General features: G+C 38.5%; 2 protein-coding genes across 9 annotated transcripts in view; one reads left to right on the forward strand and one right to left on the reverse strand.

The window, feature by feature from the left end:
* REXO5 (RNA exonuclease 5) overlaps positions 1-3,789 on the reverse strand; it is a 60,501-nt gene extending 56,712 nt beyond the window's left edge. For 2 of the 4 annotated variants that reach the window (XM_070362918.1, XM_014478154.2), the window contains exons 1-2: positions 3,653-3,789; positions 3,330-3,474 (exon numbers count right to left, since the gene is read on the reverse strand). In XM_070362918.1, coding sequence (XP_070219019.1) covers positions 3,330-3,470 — 141 coding nt within the window. In that variant the 5' untranslated portion in view covers positions 3,471-3,474; positions 3,653-3,789. Of the gene's footprint in view, positions 1-3,329; positions 3,475-3,576 lie in introns of all 4 variants that reach the window. The other 2 variants (XM_070362917.1, XM_005895567.3) reach the window with 2 other exon arrangements.
* Positions 3,790-3,899: 110 nt separating this feature from the next.
* Positions 3,900-19,029, forward strand: ERI2 (ERI1 exoribonuclease family member 2). 5 transcript variants are annotated; one of them, XM_005895566.3, is made up of 9 exons: positions 3,900-4,038; positions 7,756-7,823; positions 7,904-7,987; positions 8,601-8,728; positions 9,341-9,497; positions 10,873-10,973; positions 11,528-11,609; positions 17,214-17,302; positions 17,504-19,029. In XM_005895566.3, the coding sequence occupies exons 1-9, from the start codon at positions 4,016-4,018 to the stop codon at positions 18,839-18,841; spliced, it is 2,070 nt and encodes a 689-aa protein (XP_005895628.2). In that variant the 5' UTR covers positions 3,900-4,015; the 3' UTR covers positions 18,842-19,029. The 5 variants fall into 5 exon arrangements, with proteins under 5 accessions (XP_005895628.2, XP_070219020.1, XP_070219021.1 ...); XM_070362919.1 differs by having other exon boundaries at positions 9,341-9,476; XM_070362920.1 differs by having other exon boundaries at positions 3,990-4,038; positions 7,909-7,987.
* Positions 19,030-19,196: the final 167 nt, after the last annotated feature.

Here is a 19,196-nt window from a genome sequence, read left to right on the forward strand (position 1 = left end):
CAAATTACCATGCAGTTTCACTCATTTCACATGCTAGCAAGATTATGCTCAAAATCCTTCAAGCTAGGCCTCAGCAGTACGTAAACTGAGAACTTCCAGATGTACAAGCTGGATTTAGAAAAGGCAGAGGAACCAGAGATCAAATTGCCAACATCCTTTGGATCATAGAAAAAGCAAGAGAGTTCCAGAAAAACATCTACTTCTGCTTCTTTGACTATGCCAAAGCCTTTGACTGTGTGGATCACAACAAACTGTGGAAAATTCTTAAAGAGATGGGAATACCAGACCACCTTACCTGCCTCCTGAGAAACCTGTATGCAGGACAAGAAGCAATAGTTAGAATCGGACACGGAACGGACTGCTTCAAAATTGGGAAAAGAGTACGTCAAAGGCTGTACATTGTTATGCTGCTTATTTAACTCATATGCAGAGTACATCATGCGATGTGCCAGCCTGGATGACTCACAAGCTGGAATCAAGATTGCTGGGAGAAATACCAACAACCTCAGATATGCAGATGATACCACTTTAACAGCAGAAAACGGAAAGGAACTAAAGAGCCTCTTGATGAAGGTGATAGAGGAGAGTGAAAAAGCTTGCTGAAAACTCTACATTCAAAATACAAAGATCTTAGCATCCAGTCCCACCACTTCATGGCAAATTGATGGGGAAAAATGGAAACAGTGACAAATGTTATTTTCTTGGGCTCCAAATTCACTGTGAATGGGACTGCAGCCATGAAATTAAGATGCTTGCTCCTTGAAAGAAAAGCTATAACAAACCTAGACAGTGTATTAAAAAGCAGAGACATCACTTTGCCAACAAAGATCTGTATAGTCTAAGCTATGGTTTTTCTAGCAGTCATGTATGGATGTGAAAGCTGGACCATAAAGAAGGCTTCATGCGGGCTGAATGCCCAGGAGTTGATGCTTTCGAACTGTGGTGCTGAAGAGGATTCTTGAGAGACCCTTGGACAGCAAGGAGACCAATCCAGTCAATCCTAAAGGAAATCAACCCTGAATATTCACTGGAAGGACTGATGCTGAAGCTCCAGTATTTTGGCTACCTGACGCAAAGAGCCTACTCATTGGAAAAGACCCTGATGCTGGGAAAAGAGTGAGGGCAAGAGAAGGGGGCAACAGAGGAAGAGATGGTTGGGTGGCATCTGTGACTCAATGGACATGAGTTTGAGCAAACTCAAGGAATTAACAAAGGACAGAGACGCCTAGCATGCTGCAGTTGATGGGGGTCACAAAGAGTTGGACATGACTTTGTGACTGAACAACAAGGGTTAGGAAACCAGAATATACATTGCAGGACAGTGGCCCAGTGTGAAGTGTCAAAGCCTGAGCAGTATGAGAAGGGTATCCATGCAGTGGGAACTGGAGAGCAGTGAAGCTGGCATCAGATGTAAGAAGTTGTTTAGGGTAAGGAGGGCACCAGTCCTGAGGGACAAATGGTAGTGTCACTGAATTCAGAGCCTGAAAAGGGTATGTGCAGGCATCCACCATGTGAGTAGCTTGTCACAGTAGCAATGAAGGCATTCACAACGGAGAGTGACCTGGTACATTATGGAGAATGACCAGAGCCTAAGCTGGGTGAGGAGAGTGTGAGGGTGTGAGGCAATGGCAGAAAGAGGGGACCAAATCAAATATATTTGAAGGTAACAAGAGTCAAAATTTTCAGCTATATAAGGAAGTTATAAATATGAAAAGGGAGACAACTAGAATGAACTCAGTGGAATTGGATTGGAAGCAGAGATTCTGATATGAATTGACAGTTTTTCAATATGTATAGATATATCTATATCTATATATATATATATATTTTAATGTAAACATATGTATGTGTGTATAAATCTATACACACGTATTTCTTAGCTCTCATTTGGAATATTGACATCCCAACAGCAATTAGCACATCTAGCACCCAGATCTTGAATTTCTAAATGTCATTCTCCACTAAAAAGAACCAAGTCTCCTCAGAGAGATGGCTGATTTCAGGGCTAAGACAGGGGAAGCACAGAAGAGTCTGAAATATCTTTTTGTGCCAGAAAAATAAGGAAATGCTCAAGAGTGATCAGGTCCACGTCAAAGGGACACAGAAGCTAGCTTAATGATCAAATCTGGGATATTTTGAGCACCAAAATATAGTAATGGATTATAATTAATTGAATAAAATAAGTATCCACAAATTCATACTAATAAAAAATGAATAAACTGAAAGTTTAATGAGGAAGCAACTCCCCACAAAATAACAGAAAAAGAGCAACTTTAGAGAAATTTAGCACATACTTTCTTAATCAAATGATTAAGGTTAATATCATCAGTACTGGTACAAGTCAAATTAGGGTACAACCTTAACACAAGAGAACATAGTATCACTTCTGTGACATTCCTGTCAAAGATGTATAACCTGAATCTAATAATGAGAAAACAAACCTAACTTGAGGGACATTCTCACATTCTACAAAATAACTGGTACAGGTTCTTCAAAGGTAGTAAAGCCACAAATGTCAAAGACTGAACAATTGTTTGCATTGAAGGAAACATAACTAAAGTAACACATTTATTCTAAACTAGATCTTATTGCTAAACAGGACGTTATTAGAACTGGAGAAACCTGAATGGGATCTGAGAATTAGATGGTAGCATATATCCATGTTATTTCCTAATTTTGCTGGTTGCATTTTAGTTATTAGATATTAGAAAATATGTAAACACTAAAATATGTGGGTGGATAAAAGTTTCTGATACTGTCCTCGCAAATTTTAAGTTTGAGACGGTTTCAAAATAAAGTGATGAGACTGTCAACTTCAACTTTCTACCACGTTAACCTTTAAAAAAAAAAATTGTTTTGCCAATCTGATAGGCTCCCCCAAAAGGAAACACATTTTAAAAGACTTCATGGCACTAATTCCCTTACTATTGTTTATCTCTCTCTCCACTAGAAAGGTAGTAGCGATCTTTGTTTACTCACTAATGTTCCCCAAGTGCCTAGAAAGACAATAGAAATCTGATGACTATGTGGATGAATGCCACAGAATGCTCAAGAAATGGTAGATTATCAGCTTTATTAGTCCATTACTGGAATGTAAACTGCACGGGGGCAGGAAATTTTGTGCTTTTATGCACTGGTATATTTGCAGAACCTAGAACAATTCCTGCACACAGAAGACTTCAAAATATTTGTTGAACATTCTTGTCGCGTGCCAGGCACAATACCGGTTTTAAACCGCCCATACCAGCCCCAAGGTAAATGGTATTGTGTTATTATCTGGGAGTTCCAAACTGCCTCGGGCTGCCCAGTCGGGATCCCCCATTGCTCACCTTGGCTACAGGCTGCTGCCTTTCCTCAAGATCCCAATGGGATCTCGTCGCCTCAGCGGCCCCGACCACCTTGCTCGGAATCAGCCTCCTCTTTCTGCCCTTCTTGAGGGTGCTCCCGCTCCTTTTCCTCTCTGGCTCCATGAACCTGTTGAGAAAGATCGCTTTTTAGCGCTGTGAGAAAACCCCGACGCCCTGATGGCCCGGGCTGTCTCCAGAGTGGGGAGGAGCAAGGGCTTCGACAGCCTACCTACCACCCTTCTCAGGTCCTCTCAAATCAGTTTACAGAGCGCTCCCCGCCCACCGTAGAAAGCGAGGGCACCAACCGTCTTCCCTGTTACTCCACGCAGAAAACGACTCAGCATCAAGCCAAACGGCTTTACTGCCGACGCTGGAGGCCGAATTCGAAACGGTTCCCCAACGGCGCAAACGCGCCTCCGTCAGTTAGGAAGAGGGAAGGGAGCGCTTTGTAACTGCTTCTCTGCCAAAAACCACTCCCCAAACCCCGTATCCCCGAAGACGCCGAAAGAAGCCGGGAGAGAGTAAAGATGACCGCCGCCTCTGCCTCAGCCACAGGCAGAGAAGCCGCCGCAGCAGCCTCCCCAACAGCGCGGGGCGTTTGAATGGGCCGGAAGTGGGGGTACAGAGACTTCCGGCAGTTGGGCTGAGGCTAGAAAGGAACGTCAGGGATGGCGACCAAGAGACTCGCACGGTATGCAAGGCGGTTCTGGGCGGTGGCGGGGGATCGCTCCTGATCCGGTGCTGGCGTCCGCGTCAGTGTCCGCGGTGTTCAGCTTCCATTTTCTGCAGTTAGGGCGTGCACTGGCCAGCCTGAACTGGAAGGTCACTCTTCTGGGACTTCAGTCTGGAGCCTCAGTCAGCTCTTTGTTGGAGCGTGAAGGACCAGGGAGGGCTGTCTACTCTGTGCCCCTCAGCCAGTGTCTGCCTATTCTAGGTCTCCGGGAACATTAAGAACGGCCCTAGGGGACCATTTGGAGGTCACCGGCAGCTATCAAGATTACTCCACCTATCAAGCTGTTCACCCTACCACTTACTAGTGATCTGTTTAATTCACAGTGTGAATCATGGCCTCTTTCCTGATTCTTGGACACGCTTTTCACATTTCTAATTAATAGAAACAGTGGAATGCATTCGTGAAAGCATGGGTTTCACAGTTGGATCATCCTGGTTTCACATAGTAAATACGTGTTTTCTGGCAAATTGCCGAATTTGATTTCTCACCCATTAAATGTAGGTAGCAGAAAGGACCGTTTTGTACAGTTGTTGAGGATGAAATGAGATCACCATCTTGATTCAGTGCGTAATATGTCCGTAAAGAATCTGCCTGTAGTTCAGAAGACCGGGGTTTGATCCCTGGATTGGGAAGATCCCCTGGAAAAGGAAATGGCACCCCACTCCAGTATTCTTGCCTGGAGAATTCCTTGGACAGAGGATTCCAAGAATCAGAAGACTGACTAAACTACCACCACCATTATATGGTAAAGAATCAATAGATGTTAGCCATTATTCTCAACTTCCCATCACAGGTCAAACAGGGAAGCTAGAATGAGCGGTGTCTGCCTGGTCTACCTAGCAAAGTATTGAATAGTTTTGTCTCAGGACACTTAAGATGTCAGTAAGCTAAAGACCTCAGTAAGCATATAAGCAGATATTCGCTGGAGAAAGACAACCAGACATGACTTTCTCAATATTAAAGAAGCCATTTTGTGGTCTGAGGCTGGCCACAGTGATCCTTTAAAAATTTTTTTTTTTATTTTGTTTTTGGCTGCCCTGGGTCTTTGTTGCTGTGCGCAGGCTTTTCTCTAGTTGCAGCAAGCAGAGGCTACTCTCTAGCTGTGGTCTGCAGGTTTCTCATTGAGATGGCTACTCTTTGTTTCAGAGCACAGGCTCTAGGGTGCACTGGCTTTGGTAGTTGGGGAGGGCGAGCTCAGTAGTTGTGCTCCATGGGCTTAGTTGCCCCTCAACGTGTGGAGTCATCCTGGAGCAGGGATTGAGCCCATGTCCCCTGCATTGGCAAGTGGATTCCTAACCACTGGACTGCCAGAGAAGTTCAGAAATTAATGCTATTAAAGAAACAAAGAATGCAGAAACAGCTGTTACCAGGCAAGAGAAGTAACAGTGGCAAAGATAATATCTCAGAAGTAAAGACTTAGTCCTGAGAGTTTCCTAGTGGTCCAGTGGTTAAGGCTCCCAGCTTCCATTGCAGAGGGTACAAGATTGATCCCTGCTCTGGAAACCAATATCCTGCAAGCTGCCAAAAAGAAAAAAAAAATTCCTAGTTCTGTTTCAATGGTAAAAATTAGCCTGAAGCACTCAACCACCCAATCACCTGGAACCCAAGGGGTGATGATGTTGACCTTTTTGACTCTCTTGACTTCAATCAGCTAATGTTTAGAATCTCAACCACCTAAGCCCTTACATGAAACATGCATGTACCCTTAGCTTAAACTTACCCAGTTTTGCAGTTTAGGGGCAACACTGGCGTGGGAAACACCAGGAAAGATCCCTAGTGTTATACTTACTTGCTGCAATTAATAAATCCTTCCTTCTGCTCTTTGCCTTGGTGGTCTTTTGGCTTGACACCTACCAAGAGGCTTCAGGTAACAAGCTATTCCCTTTCTGTGGACTTAGAATATTACCCATAAGGATCCTTTATTATATATTACCTTACACTAGTTTTCCATGAATATCTAGTTTACTTACCCAGATATTTTAAACTCCTAGAAGACTGGACCTGCCCTCTCTCCTCTCCACTGTGCTCTTCACATAGCAAAGGCTGGAAAAAAACAGAAGCAAAATTAACTTAGGTTTTCAATGCATCTTTACAACCACTTGAGTTCCTCATTATTACTATAAAATAATAGGAGCACAGAGAAACAGTCTGTTTGCAAATATGCACTTTGAAGCCCATGCAGGGAGAATGACTTGTTAAGTCGCTTAGTCATGTCTGACTCTTTGTGACCACATGGACTGCAGTATGCCAGGCTTTTCTGTCTTTTACTGTCTCCTAAAGTTTGCTCAAACTCTTGTCCATTAAGTCGATGATGCCATCCAACCATCTCATCTTCTGTTGCCCCCTTCTCCTCCTACCCTCAATCTTTCCCAGCATCAGGATCTTTTCCAATGAGTCAGCTCTTCACATCAGGTGGCCAAAGTATTGGAGCTTCAGCTCCAGCATCAGTCCTTCCAGTTGAATATTCGGGGTTGATTTCCTTTAGGATTGACTGGTTTGATCTTGCTGTCCAAGGACCTCTCAAGAGTCTTCTCCAGCACCAGAATTTGAAAGCATCAGTTCATCAGCATTCAGCCTTCTCTGTGGTCCAACTCTCACATACGTACTTGACTACTGGAAAAACCATAGTTTTGACTAGACGGACCTTTGTCGGTAAAGTAATGTCTCTGCTTTTTAATATGCTGTCTAGGTTGGCCATAGCTTTTCTTCCAAGGAGCAAGCATTTTTTGATTTCATGGCTGCAGTGATCATCCACAGTGATTTTGGAGCCCAATAAAATAAAGTCTGTCACTTTTCCATTGTTTCCCCATCTATTTGTCACGAAGTGATGGGACCAGATGCCATCATCTTCGTTGTTTGAATGTTGAGCTTTGAGCCAGTTTTTTGATTTTCTTCTTTCATGTTCATCAAGAGGCTCTTTAGTTCCTCTTCACTTTCTGCCATAAGGGTGGTGTTATCTGCATATCTGAGGTTATTGATATTTCTCCCATCAGTCTTGATTCCCCCTTGAGCTTCATCCATGTCAGCATTTCTCATGATGTACTCTTCATATAAGTTAAATAAGCAGGGTGACAATATACAGCATTGACTTACTCCTTTCCCAATTGGGAACCAGTCTGTTGTTCCATGTCCAGTTCTAACTGTTGCTTCTTGACCTGCATACAGGTTTCTCAGGAGGCAGGTAAGGTGGCCTGATATTCCCATCTCTTGAAGAATTTTTGACAGTTTGTTGTGATCTACAGTCAAAGGCTTTAATGTAGTCATTGAAGCAGAAGTAGATACTTTTCTGGAATTCCCTTTTTCTATGATTCAACAGATGTTGGCAATTTGATCTCTGGTTCCTCTGCCTTTTTTAAATCAAACTTGTACATCCGGAAATTTTGAGATCACGTACTGTTTGAAGCCTAGCTTGAAGAATTTTGAGCATTACCTTGCTAGCATGTGAAATGAGTGCAGTAGTTTGTGCAGTAGTTTGAACATTCTTTGGTAGAATGACTGCTAAAGTCAGAAGAGTGCAAAGAACCAAAGTCTTTTGCCCTCAAAGTCTAGTTCAGTTTCCTCTCAATCACAATACATTAGTATATTAATGAGGGTTATACCATCAGTTTGTTAACTTATGTAAACAGGAATATGAATGATTTTGTTGAACATACCTGGATTGTTTTACATTTTTAGGCAGCTTGGATTAATTAGGAGAAAATCAATTCCACCAGCAAATGGAAACCTAGGAAGAAGCAAATCTAGTAAGTAATGTGCCTCATTTCTTTACATTCTGTAGTCTTGCACTTTTAACACTGGTAAAGGACTCTCTGATCTTTTGCAGAGCAGTTGTTTGACTACTTAATCATCATTGATTTTGAGTCAACATGTTGGAATGATGGGAAACGCCACCGGAGTCAGGAAATAAGTAAGTCTGCACTTGACTGCCAATGGCCAAAGATCCCCTGGAGAAGGGCACAGCAACCCACTCTAGTATTCTTGCCTGGAGAATCCCATGGACAGAGGGGCCTGGTGGGCTGCAGTCCATAGCGTTGTTGGACATGACTGAAGCAACTTAGCACACAGCACACACAATGCTAAATAAGAAAACAAAATGATCTGTGGATTGGTAATTTACTATGAAATCTGATGACAAAAAAGACCCACAAACCTAATACTTAAGTGTGTCATCATATAAAATAATTGTTTCAAAATCTCAAATACATAGAAATTGATGAAAAAAATACCTTTGCAAAAAGAACTATGTTTCAACTTTCATATGGTCTTCTAATTATGGAAATACATTCAAGAGTTTTAAATAGGTATACATGTAACTTTAATAGTTTGATTTATTCTTTGGCATAATTTTATATAACCATTACATTACACTGCTTTGGTCATTTTAATGTGCTGTCACTAAAACAATGATTATTTAATAATACTGTGTGAAGGTAATATCAATATATACTTAATTTAAAGTGATTGCAGCATTAGTTTAACAATTATGTATTCAACTGTCGTTTGATGATTCTTTCATGTAGTTGAATTTCCAGCTGTATTACTGAACACATCAACTGGAGAGATTGAATCTGAGTTCCATGCTTATGTTCAGCCTCAGGAACATCCAATTCTTTCTGAATTTTGCATGGAACTGACAGGCATAAAGCAGGTATGCCCTCTCTTTTTCCCACTTCTCATCCTCCCATTCCAACAAAAAACAAGCAGGAAAGATGTAAATATTAAAACTCAGAAAGAAAATAAAAGCTATATGCCATGTGGAATTAGATTCATTCACTGTTAGAAATACTGTCCCCTCCAGAAGCCCATTGGAATCTTTAAAAATCAGAAAAAACTGGACTTCCACAGTGGTCCAATGATTATGACTCTGTACTCCCACTGCAGAGGTCGTGGGTTTGATCCCTGGTTGAGAAATTAAGATTCCCCCATGGTACAGCCAAAAAAAAAAAATTGGAAAGAATAGTGTTATAAAAATGTGTATCAAATATATTTTATGAAAATTAAGTGATATCAGATTTCTGCCTATCAGGATATCTTTATTGTATTTCTGTGTGATTTTAGATTAGTCAATGTAATTTTTCTTATCTTGCAGAATTCTAATTGTTGTATTATCTCTCTCCTATGTGTTTTAACATCTTTTCACTAGATAAACTGCCAGCTAAAACCTCTTCTTCCTAAAAACTATCCTCCTCATAGTGCCTAATTATGTGTGCAATAATTATGGAATTCAGTTATTGAATTCAGATTATATGACTTTATTTAGGCTCAAGTTGATGAAGGAGTCCCTCTGAAGATTTGTTTATCTCAGTTCTGTAAATGGATTCAGAAGATTCAGCAACAGAAGAAAATTATTTTTGCTACTACAGTGTCAGATATTTCCACTTCTGAAGTAAAATTATGTGCGTTTGTTACTTGGTCAGGTAAAAAAAATAACTTATATTTAGCAATCATTAATGAGTAGCATTGCCACTAGGTAATTCTTTATCTCTAGTAAGAATTACACTTGTTACCTTCCTGGCCACAAAAAGAAATCTTAAATGTCTAGCATGACGTTAACCAACAAAAGTAAACTTATTCATATTTAAAAATTTTTAAACACCTTTAAAAGTTAAGCTCTAAATTTTAAGAATCTTTCTAGATTTCTCTGTTCTCCTGAATCTGGGCAAAGACAGGTGAAAGATTTTTTATCATGGTATTTCTACAACTTTGATAAAAAGAATCCATATTCACCTTGCAATCTTTGCTTTTATACTTTCACGCTTCTAATGTAGACATCAAGGGAAAAAATGGGCCATTTAAAGTACATCTTTTATATGCCCTGATAGAGCATTGCCATTAATAGTCATTGTTAACAGTGCTCTGTCATTGACAGCATAGCATTGATAATTGTGTATGGGTCTGTATGATCAGGCCATTCAAGATGGCTGTTCTTTTGTTCTCTGTATACCCCTGTTTGACCTATACCCTACTCATATGACTGACCTCCCCTCTTGATATATACTTGCCCTTAGCCCCAGCTAGTGATTGTTCTAATCTTTAGATCTTTAGACCAGAATCTTTATCTCCACCATGATAGCTTATCAAAGGGACATGAGGGCTTTCTCCTCAGCTGGTTTCCCTGGTAACTGATGAACCAACTGATATCAATTCCCTCTATAACTGGTAAAACCTTGCCGAAGACTGCTGCCATCATGTCCTGCCCACCATCTGCTTCACATGATGGAGTATGCTCCAAGACCATGCTTCAGACATGTACAATCCCCCTGTTCATTAAACCCTTGATGTCTCTGTCACTGACTCTGGGCTCTTTCTTTGGTCTTAAGGTTGGGCAAGTATAGTACTTGCATGGCTGTGGGGTATAGCCCAACAGGGTCCCTGTAAGATGTTTGGTTTCTCAGTTACATTAATATTTTCTAGAATGTTGAAAGCAGATAATCTTTTCCATCTAAGCCTTGTGATGTGACACCTTACTCTTCTTTCTGAAATGTCAATGTGTTTTACTGGGCTTTTAAGAAATCATTTTGAAACTTAGTTACTGACCTAATTTCTTACTAGTAAGTTATGAGTAATTTTTAAATATTAGGGCAAAAAAATCTTACTCTTCTATTATGTGTTGCATAGTATATAATATATACCATATGTTGTATATGCTATATATAAAATATAGTATAGTGTGTGTTGTTATATATTATTCTAAGTTCTGTTTTATGTCGACTTTCAGCATTTTGTTTATAAATAATAGCGTAAGTAAAAACCATTAGCATCATTGACTTTGTTCTAATATTCTTGATGCAGATTGGGACTTGGGGGTTTGCCTGGAGTATGAATGTAAAAGAAAACAACTGTTAAAACCTGTGTTCCTTAATTCTTGGATTGATCTCAGAGTAACTTACAAGGTAAGGGGGCATGTTCACTTTCCTTCTGTTGAAAAGTTATTAAACTTTATCCCACACATAGGCTTCCCTGATAGCTCAGTTGGTGAAGAATCCACCTGCAATTCAGGGGATCCCGGTTTGATTCCTGGATCAGAAAGATCTGCTGGAAAAAGGATAGGCTACCCACTCCAGTATTCTTGGGCATCTCTTGTGGTTCAGCTGGTAATGCAGGAGACCTAGCTTTAATCCCTGGGTTGGGAAGATCCCCTGGAGAAGGGAAAGGCTACCTACTCCAGTATTCTGGCCTGGAGAATTCCAAGAACTGTATAGTCCATGGGGCTGTAAAGAGTCAGACACGACTGAGCGACTTTCACTTCACACATGGGTATGGGTTTCTACAAACAAAATATTTTGTTTTGAAGCCTCCATATAAATACTTAAAATATATAAAAACAACACAAAAATAAGCACATTTCAAATCTAATAGAATAAAAATCATGAGAAATAAATGGCTAACTGTATAGCCTCTCACATAGTAATTATTTTTTAAAATATATTGTCTTTCATTTGACTAGATTTTCTATAGAAGAAAACCAAAAGGACTCAGTGGTGCCCTGCAAGAAGTGGGAATGCAATTCTTGGGGCGAGAACATTTTGGTTAGTATATCTTGAGATTAATTTTATTATGTAAGTCATTTTATTTTTATACAGTCTTTCATTTGCATCTCATTTTTCAATGATGTCATTAACAAAGAATATCCTCAGCCTGGAAAAAGCCCTAGTCTATACATTCAGATTATTTCCAAGATTTTCAAATTACCACTTCCTTAAAATATTGTAAAGTTTTATATAAGACTGTTATCTAGTGGATTTCTAGTTTCTTAAAAAAAAAAATGAAAAGAATTAGCCATATCAAATGGAGACTGTAAACAAATGCCCAAATAATAGAGTAGACTAGTGAAAAAACTGAACAAGATGATTAGATTATGCATAAAACATGATCCCTACAGAATGTTGGTCATATTTTTTATATATATTTTAGTTTTATTCAATTATAGTTGATTGACAATGTTGTGTTCATTTCAGGTGTACAGTAAAATGATTCTTACATACATATACATGTATTCTTTGTTAGATTCTTTTCTCATTTGGGTTATCATAGAATATTGATTAGAATTTCTTGTGCTATACAGTAGGTCCTTGTTGGTTATCTATCTTATATATGGTAATGTGTGCATGTTCATCCCAAGCTTTTGACTTATACCTCACCCCTTTTTCCCCTCATATCTGAAAGTCTGTTTTTGTTTTGTAAATAAGTTCATTTATATCTTTTTTAAAAATCAGATTCCATGTATGAGTGATATCATATTTGTCTTTCTGTCTGACATACTTCATGTAGTATGATAATCTTTAGGTCAGTCCATGTGACTACAAATGGCATTATTTCATTCCTTTTTATGGATGAGTAATGTTCAATTGTATATATGTGCCACATCTTCTATATCCATTCCTCTATTGAACATTTAAATTGCTTCCATGTCTTGGCTGTTATAAACAGTGGTGCAGTGAACATTAGGGTGCATATATCTTCAGATTATGGTCTTCCCTGAATATATGCCCAGGAGTGGGATTGCTGGATCATAATGGTAGTTCTATTTTTAGTTTTTTTAAGGTATCTGCATACTGTTCTGTAGTGGTTGTACCAATTTACATTCCTACTGACAAGGTAGAAGGGCTCCCTTTTCTCCACAGCCTTTCCAGCATTTATTGTTTGGAGACTTTTTGATGATGGCAATTCTGACTGGCGTGAGATGATACCTCATTGTAGCTTTAATTTGCAATTTTCTGATAATAAGTGATGTTGAATATCTTTTCATGTGCTTTTGGCCATCTGGTGTGTCTTTGGAGAAATGTTTGTTTGGATCTTCTGTCCATTTTTCAATTGGGTGATTTGGTTTTTTGGCATAGAGCTGCATGAGTTATTTATTTTGTTTGTTTATTTTGAAGATTAATCTCTTGCTTGTTGCTTCATTTGCACATATTTTCTCTGATTCTGTGAGTTGTCTTTTCATTTTGTTTATTGGTTTCTTTGCTATGCAAAACATTTAAATTTAATTAGGTCCCAATTGTTTATTTTTATTTTCATTTTCATTACTCTAGCAGGTAGATCAAAATAAAAACTGCTGTGATTTATGTCAGAGAATGTTCTGCCTGCATATCCCTCTAAGAGTTTTATGGTGTCTGGGTTTACATTTAGGTCTTTGATCCATTTTGAGTTTATTTTTTGTGTATATTGTTAAAGAGTATTCTAATTTTGCTCTTTTACATGTAGCTGTCCAGTTTTCTCAGCATCATTTATTGAAGAGACTGTTTTTTTCTCCATTGTATATTCTTGCATCCTCTATCATAGATTAATTGACCATGGATATATGAATTTATCTCTAGGTTTTCTATCTTGTTCCATTGATCTATATATCTGTTTTTGTGCCAGTTTAATACTATTTTGATTACTATAGCTTTGTAGTATAGTCTGAAGTCAGGAAGCCTGTTTCCCCTAGCTCGGTTTTTTTTTTTTTTTTTTTTTGGTCAAGATTGCTTTGGTGATTTGGGGTCTTTTGTGTTTTCCTACAAATTGTAACTTTTTTTTTGTTCTAATTCTGTGGAAAATGCCACTGATAATTTGGTAGGAATTGCATTGAGTTTGTATATTGCTTTGGATAATATGGTCACTTCACAATATTGGTGCTTCCAGTCCAAGAACACAGTATATCTTTCCATCTGTTTGTGTTATCTTTGATTTCTTTCAGCAGTATCATAAGATATGCTGTATTTCATATAACACTGTGAAGTGTTCTGAGTATAGGTCTTTTGTCTCCTGAGGTAGGTTTATTCCTAGGTATTTTATTCTTTTTGATGCAGTGGTGAATGAGGTTGTTTCTTTAATTTCTCTTTATGCTCTTTCATTGTTAGTGTATAAGAATGCAAGATTTCTGTGTGTTGATTTTGTATCTTGAAATTTTACCAGATTTGTTGATGAACTCTAGTAGTCTTCTGGTAGCATCTTTAGGATTTTCTATGACTAGTATCATGTCATCAGCAGCCAGTATCAGTTTTACTTCTTCTTTTCCAATTTGGATTCCTTTTATTTGGTTTTTTTCTTTTCTGATTGTGATGGCTAGGACTTCTAAAACTATGTTGAATAAAAATGGTGAGAGTGGACATTCCTGCCTTGTTCCTGATCTTAGAGGGAATGCTTTCAGCTTTTCACCATAGAGAATGATGTTAGCTGTGGGTTTGTGATATATGGCCTTTATTATTTTAGGGTAAGTTCTCTCTATTCCCACTTCCTTCAGAGCTTTTATCATAAATGGGTGTTGAATTTTTGTCAAAATCTTTTTCTGCATCTATTAAGATAATCATGTGGTTTTATTTTTTAGTCTTTTTATTTTAGAGCATAGTTGATTAATAATGTTATTAGTTTCAGGTATACAGCAAAGTGATTCAGCTCTACATATACATGTATCTGTTCTTTTTCAAGAAGGCAATGGCACCCCACTCCAGTACTCTTGCCTGGAAAATCCCATAGGCGGAGGAGCCTGGTAGGCTGCAGTCCGTGGGGTCGCTAAGAGTCGGACACGACTGAACGACTTCCCTTTCACTTTTCACTTTAACGCATTGGAGGAGGAAATGGCAACCCACTCCAGTGTTCTTGCCTGGAGAATCCCAGGGACGGGGGAGCCTGGTGGGCTGCCATCTATGAGGTCACACAGAGTCTGACACGACTGAAGTGATTAGCAGCAGCATACTGGGTCTTAGCTGTGGCACATGGGATATTTGGTCTTTGTCGCAGCATGCAGAATCTTTAGTTACCAGCATGTGGAATGTAGTTCCCTAACCAGGGATCCCAGCCCCCTGCAGAGTGTTAGCCACTGGACTACCAAGGAAGTCCCCATCCATTTTATTTTTGTTTTAATTTTTGTTGTTTGTTTTTTTTTAACTTTTTATTTTGTATTGGAGTATAGCCAGTTAACAAACTATGTTATGATAGTTTCAGGTGAATAGTGAAGAGACTCAGCCATACATGTAAATGTATCCATTCTCCCCAAACTCCCCTTCCATCCAGGCTTCCATATAACACTGAGCAGCGTTCCATGTGCTACACAGTAGGTCTGTGTTGGTTATCCATTTTAAATATAGCAGAATGTGTATGTCAATCCCAAACTCCTAACTATCCCTCCCCCATCATTCCACCTGTTACCATAAGTTCTTTCTCTAAGTCTCTGAGTCTGTTACTATTTTGTAAATAAGTTCATTTGTATATATAGGTAGATAGGTAGATTGTACATGTAAGTGATACAGGATATTTCTTTGTCTAACTTACTTCAGTCAGTGTATCTAAGTCCATCCATGTTGTGGCAAAGGCCTTATTTCATTCTTTTTAATGGCTGGGTAATATTCCTTTGGGCTTCCCTGATGCCTCAGTGGTAAAAAATCTGCCTGCAATGTAGATATGAGTTTGATCTCTGTGTTGGGAAGATTCCCTGGAGAAGCAAATGACAACCCACTCCAATACTCTTGCCTGGGAAATCCCTGGTGAGCCACAGCCCGGAAGAGTCAGACATGACTTAGTGACTATAACTACCACAAATAATATTCCGTTGTATATATGTACCACATCTTCTTTATTCATTGTTCTGTCAATGGGCATTTAGATTGTTTCAGTGTCTTGGCTATTATAAACAGCACTGCAGTGAGCATTGGGGTGCATGTATCCTTTCGGACCATGTTTTTCTCCAGATACATGCTCAGGAGTAGGGTTTCAGGATCATATGGTCGCTGTGTTTTTAGTTTCTTTAGGAACTCACTTATGTTTTCCATAGTGGCTGTACCAGTTTACATTCCCACCAACAATGTAGGAGGGTTTCCTCTTCACACCCTCTCCAGCATTTACTGTTTGTGAATTTTTTGATGATAGCCATTCTGACTGGTGTGAGGTGAGGGATCTCTAGTTTTAATTTGCGTTTCTCTGATAATTTGCGTTTCTCTGATAATTAGTGATGTTGAATATCTTTTATGTGCCTCTCGGCCATCTGTATGTCTTCTTTGGAGAAATGTCTGTTTAGGTCTTCTGCCCATTTTTTGATTGGGTTGTTTATTTTGATGATATTTAGCTGCATGAACTGTTTGTAAATTTTGGAGACTAATACCTTGTCTGTCATATCATCTGCAAATATTTTCTCCCATTCTGTGAGTTGTCTTTTCATTTTGTTTATGGTTTCCTTTGCTGTGCAAAAGCTTTTGAATTTAATTAGATCCCATTTATTTCTTTTGTTTTTATTTCCATTACTCAGAAACAGATCAAAAAAGATATTGCTGTGATTTATGTCAAAGAGTGTTCTGTGTTTTTCTCTAAGAATTTTATAGTGCCCAGTCTCACATCTATGTCTTTAACTCATTTTGAGCTTATTTTTATGTATGGTGTTAAAGAATGATACCTAGAGACAAAAAGAAAGCACAGTGATCTAAAACCTATGGGCTGGAGCCAAAGAAGTTCTAAGGGAAGTTTGTAGCAATACAGTCTTACTTCAAGAAACAAGAAAGTCTCAAACAACCTATTCCTACACCTAAAGCAATTAGAGAAAGAAGAACAAACAAAACCTAAAGTTAGTAGATGGAAATAAACCATAAAGATCAGACAGAAATAAATGAAATAGAAACAAAGAAAGCAATAGCAAAAATCAGTGAACCTAAAAGCTGGTTCTTTGAAAAGATAAAATTGAGAAACCTTTAGCCTGACTCATCCAGAAAAAAAAGGGAGAGGACTCAAATCAACAAAATTAGAAATGAAAAAAGAATTACAGCTGACATCACAGAAGTACAAAGGATCATAAGAGACTACTACCAGCCACTCTGTGGCAATAAAATGGACATCCTGGAAGAAATGAACAAATTCCTAGAAAGATACAGTCTCCCAAGGCCAAACCAGGAAGAAACAGAAAATAATTATGAACAGACCAATCCCAGTACTGAAATCAAAACTGATTAAAAAACTCCTAACAAACAAAAGTTCAGGACCAGATGACTGAATGTGGGAAATCTTTCATTGGTGAGGCTGCCACACCTTTCCACAAGACCATTTTATATGATGAAATTTAGTAGATGATCATAAAACCAACTGCATGTTCCAATTTCTGCTTAAGTGGTAGTTTACTTCTTTACATAGGTACCACTAAATTCAGTCTTTGATATCTGTTTCCTCAGGGTTGGATGATTCTCGGAATACTGCCCTTCTTGCTTGGAAAATGATCAGGGATGGTTGCTTAATGAAGATTACAAGGTCTTTGAACAAGGTTAGTGGTGTCTTGCCTCTTTATTCCGTTATTTCAAACTCCAGAAGTAATTATAGGCTAACTGAAATGTAGATGTTATGTATGCTGTCATTTATAGATCAATCGGTGCTGACGTTTTTCTTTTTTGTCATATTATATAATACTAAAGAAATTATGAATGCAGGGTTTCTAAAATTGTTGGTTTTATCTGTGGAATCTTAGGTTTCCACTAAGAGGAATCCTAACATTTTCACCAGAAATTTGAATATGGATCAAGTTGAAGAAACATCAACCTGTACCAATAACACTCATGATCCCAGCATATATGGTGGGGAGCCTAAAAATTCAATAAAATCTTACAAGAAAATTCAAATGAAGTCAGTTGGTGTGAATTCTCCTATAAAGGTACAGCAGGATCAGTTACAACAAAAGGACAGCATAAAAGCAGGTCTTTGCAATGTCAGAAGCTGTTTATCTCTCTCTAATGCTACTAAGTCCTGGACTTCTCTGGGGCAGTTGCAGTCTTCCAGCCGGAATACACCTATGCAGAAGCAAATAAACCAACATCTTGGAGTTAATACCAATTCTAAGTCTTTAGCAGTTGGTTCAGAACTGGTACCTGTTTCAACTACCATTTCATCTTTTAATAATGTTTCTGATATGGAAGTGAGTTCTGCTCTTGACTGTTTACCTATGTTGGCTGATTGGGAGGATGTAGCTTTACTGCCAGCATCTCAGCCCGAGCAAAATATATTTTGTATACCTCTCGTTAGTGACTCAAATGTAGACACTTCACTTAATTCTGGAGAAAGAGTAATGGTTTTAGAAGAATCTGAAATGTTAAGTCATGAAAACTTTGGAGGCACAGAAGAAACTCCTCAAAAATCTGTTACCTCTAAGTCTATTGTATATAAGAGTCCCCATACTACTATTTATAATATAAAGGAAGCCAAAGATCCAGGTTCAGATACTTTTGGCTTTAAATTACCTGAACGTAAATCAAGTAATTTCAACAGTGTTAATTCCAATGTGTCTCATCCTTTAGTTTTGGGGAAACATCGTCTTTGTTTAGATGATAGTAAAAGGAATCCATCCAGTCCTCCACTTTTCCCACCAGCAAAAAAACAGACTTTCACTATTCATGAAGAAAAGCCTGCATCATCTAATGACTCCCCAGGAGCAATTTCTTCCTGGAAGATTCTCCCTTCTGTCTTAACTTCTACAGTTAATCTGCAAGAGCCTTGGAAGAGTGGAAAAATAACACCTCCTTTATGCAAGTGTGGCCGAAGATCTAAGAGACTTACTGTTTCTAATAATGGACCAAACCATGGAAAAGTCTTCTATTGTTGTCCTGTTGGGAAGTACCAAGAAAAGAGAAAATGTTGTGGTTATTTCAAGTGGGAACAAACACTTCAAAAGGAAAGAGCGAACAGTATAGTTCTATCTGATTCCCCAGGAGGACTCACTTTTAGTTCTCTAGAAACAAACCTTATTTGTGACAGAAATGTAAATTTCTCTACTAAAAATTCATTGAGACTCAGACCTTCAATGAGAAATTGACCTTTTTTATGTCTAAACTAGTGCAGTAAAGAGAAAAAAGTGTGTATAAGGCTACATGTTGTGAGGACTTTGCATATCTGAGCTCTGTAAGCTACTCTGGGGCTATTCAGCACATTCACACACACGCACACTGAAAATAGAAAAAAATAATATCACAGCCTTCTAATTTCATTCACCAGTTATCTAATTTGTCTTCTCTCCATGTATGAATCCTGATTGTCCCCTGAATTTCCACACATGAGTATGCTGATAATGTCTTACACTATTTTATTTATATTTCATATATTAACTGTTACCAAACTTATCACACTTTTTTGAAGAACCACAAATTAAATACTTGGTAAACTGTATTTAT

This window comes from Bos mutus, chromosome 25 (assembly GCF_027580195.1).
Source record: "Bos mutus isolate GX-2022 chromosome 25, NWIPB_WYAK_1.1, whole genome shotgun sequence".
In the NCBI taxonomy this organism is placed as follows: Eukaryota; Metazoa; Chordata; class Mammalia; order Artiodactyla; family Bovidae; genus Bos; species Bos mutus.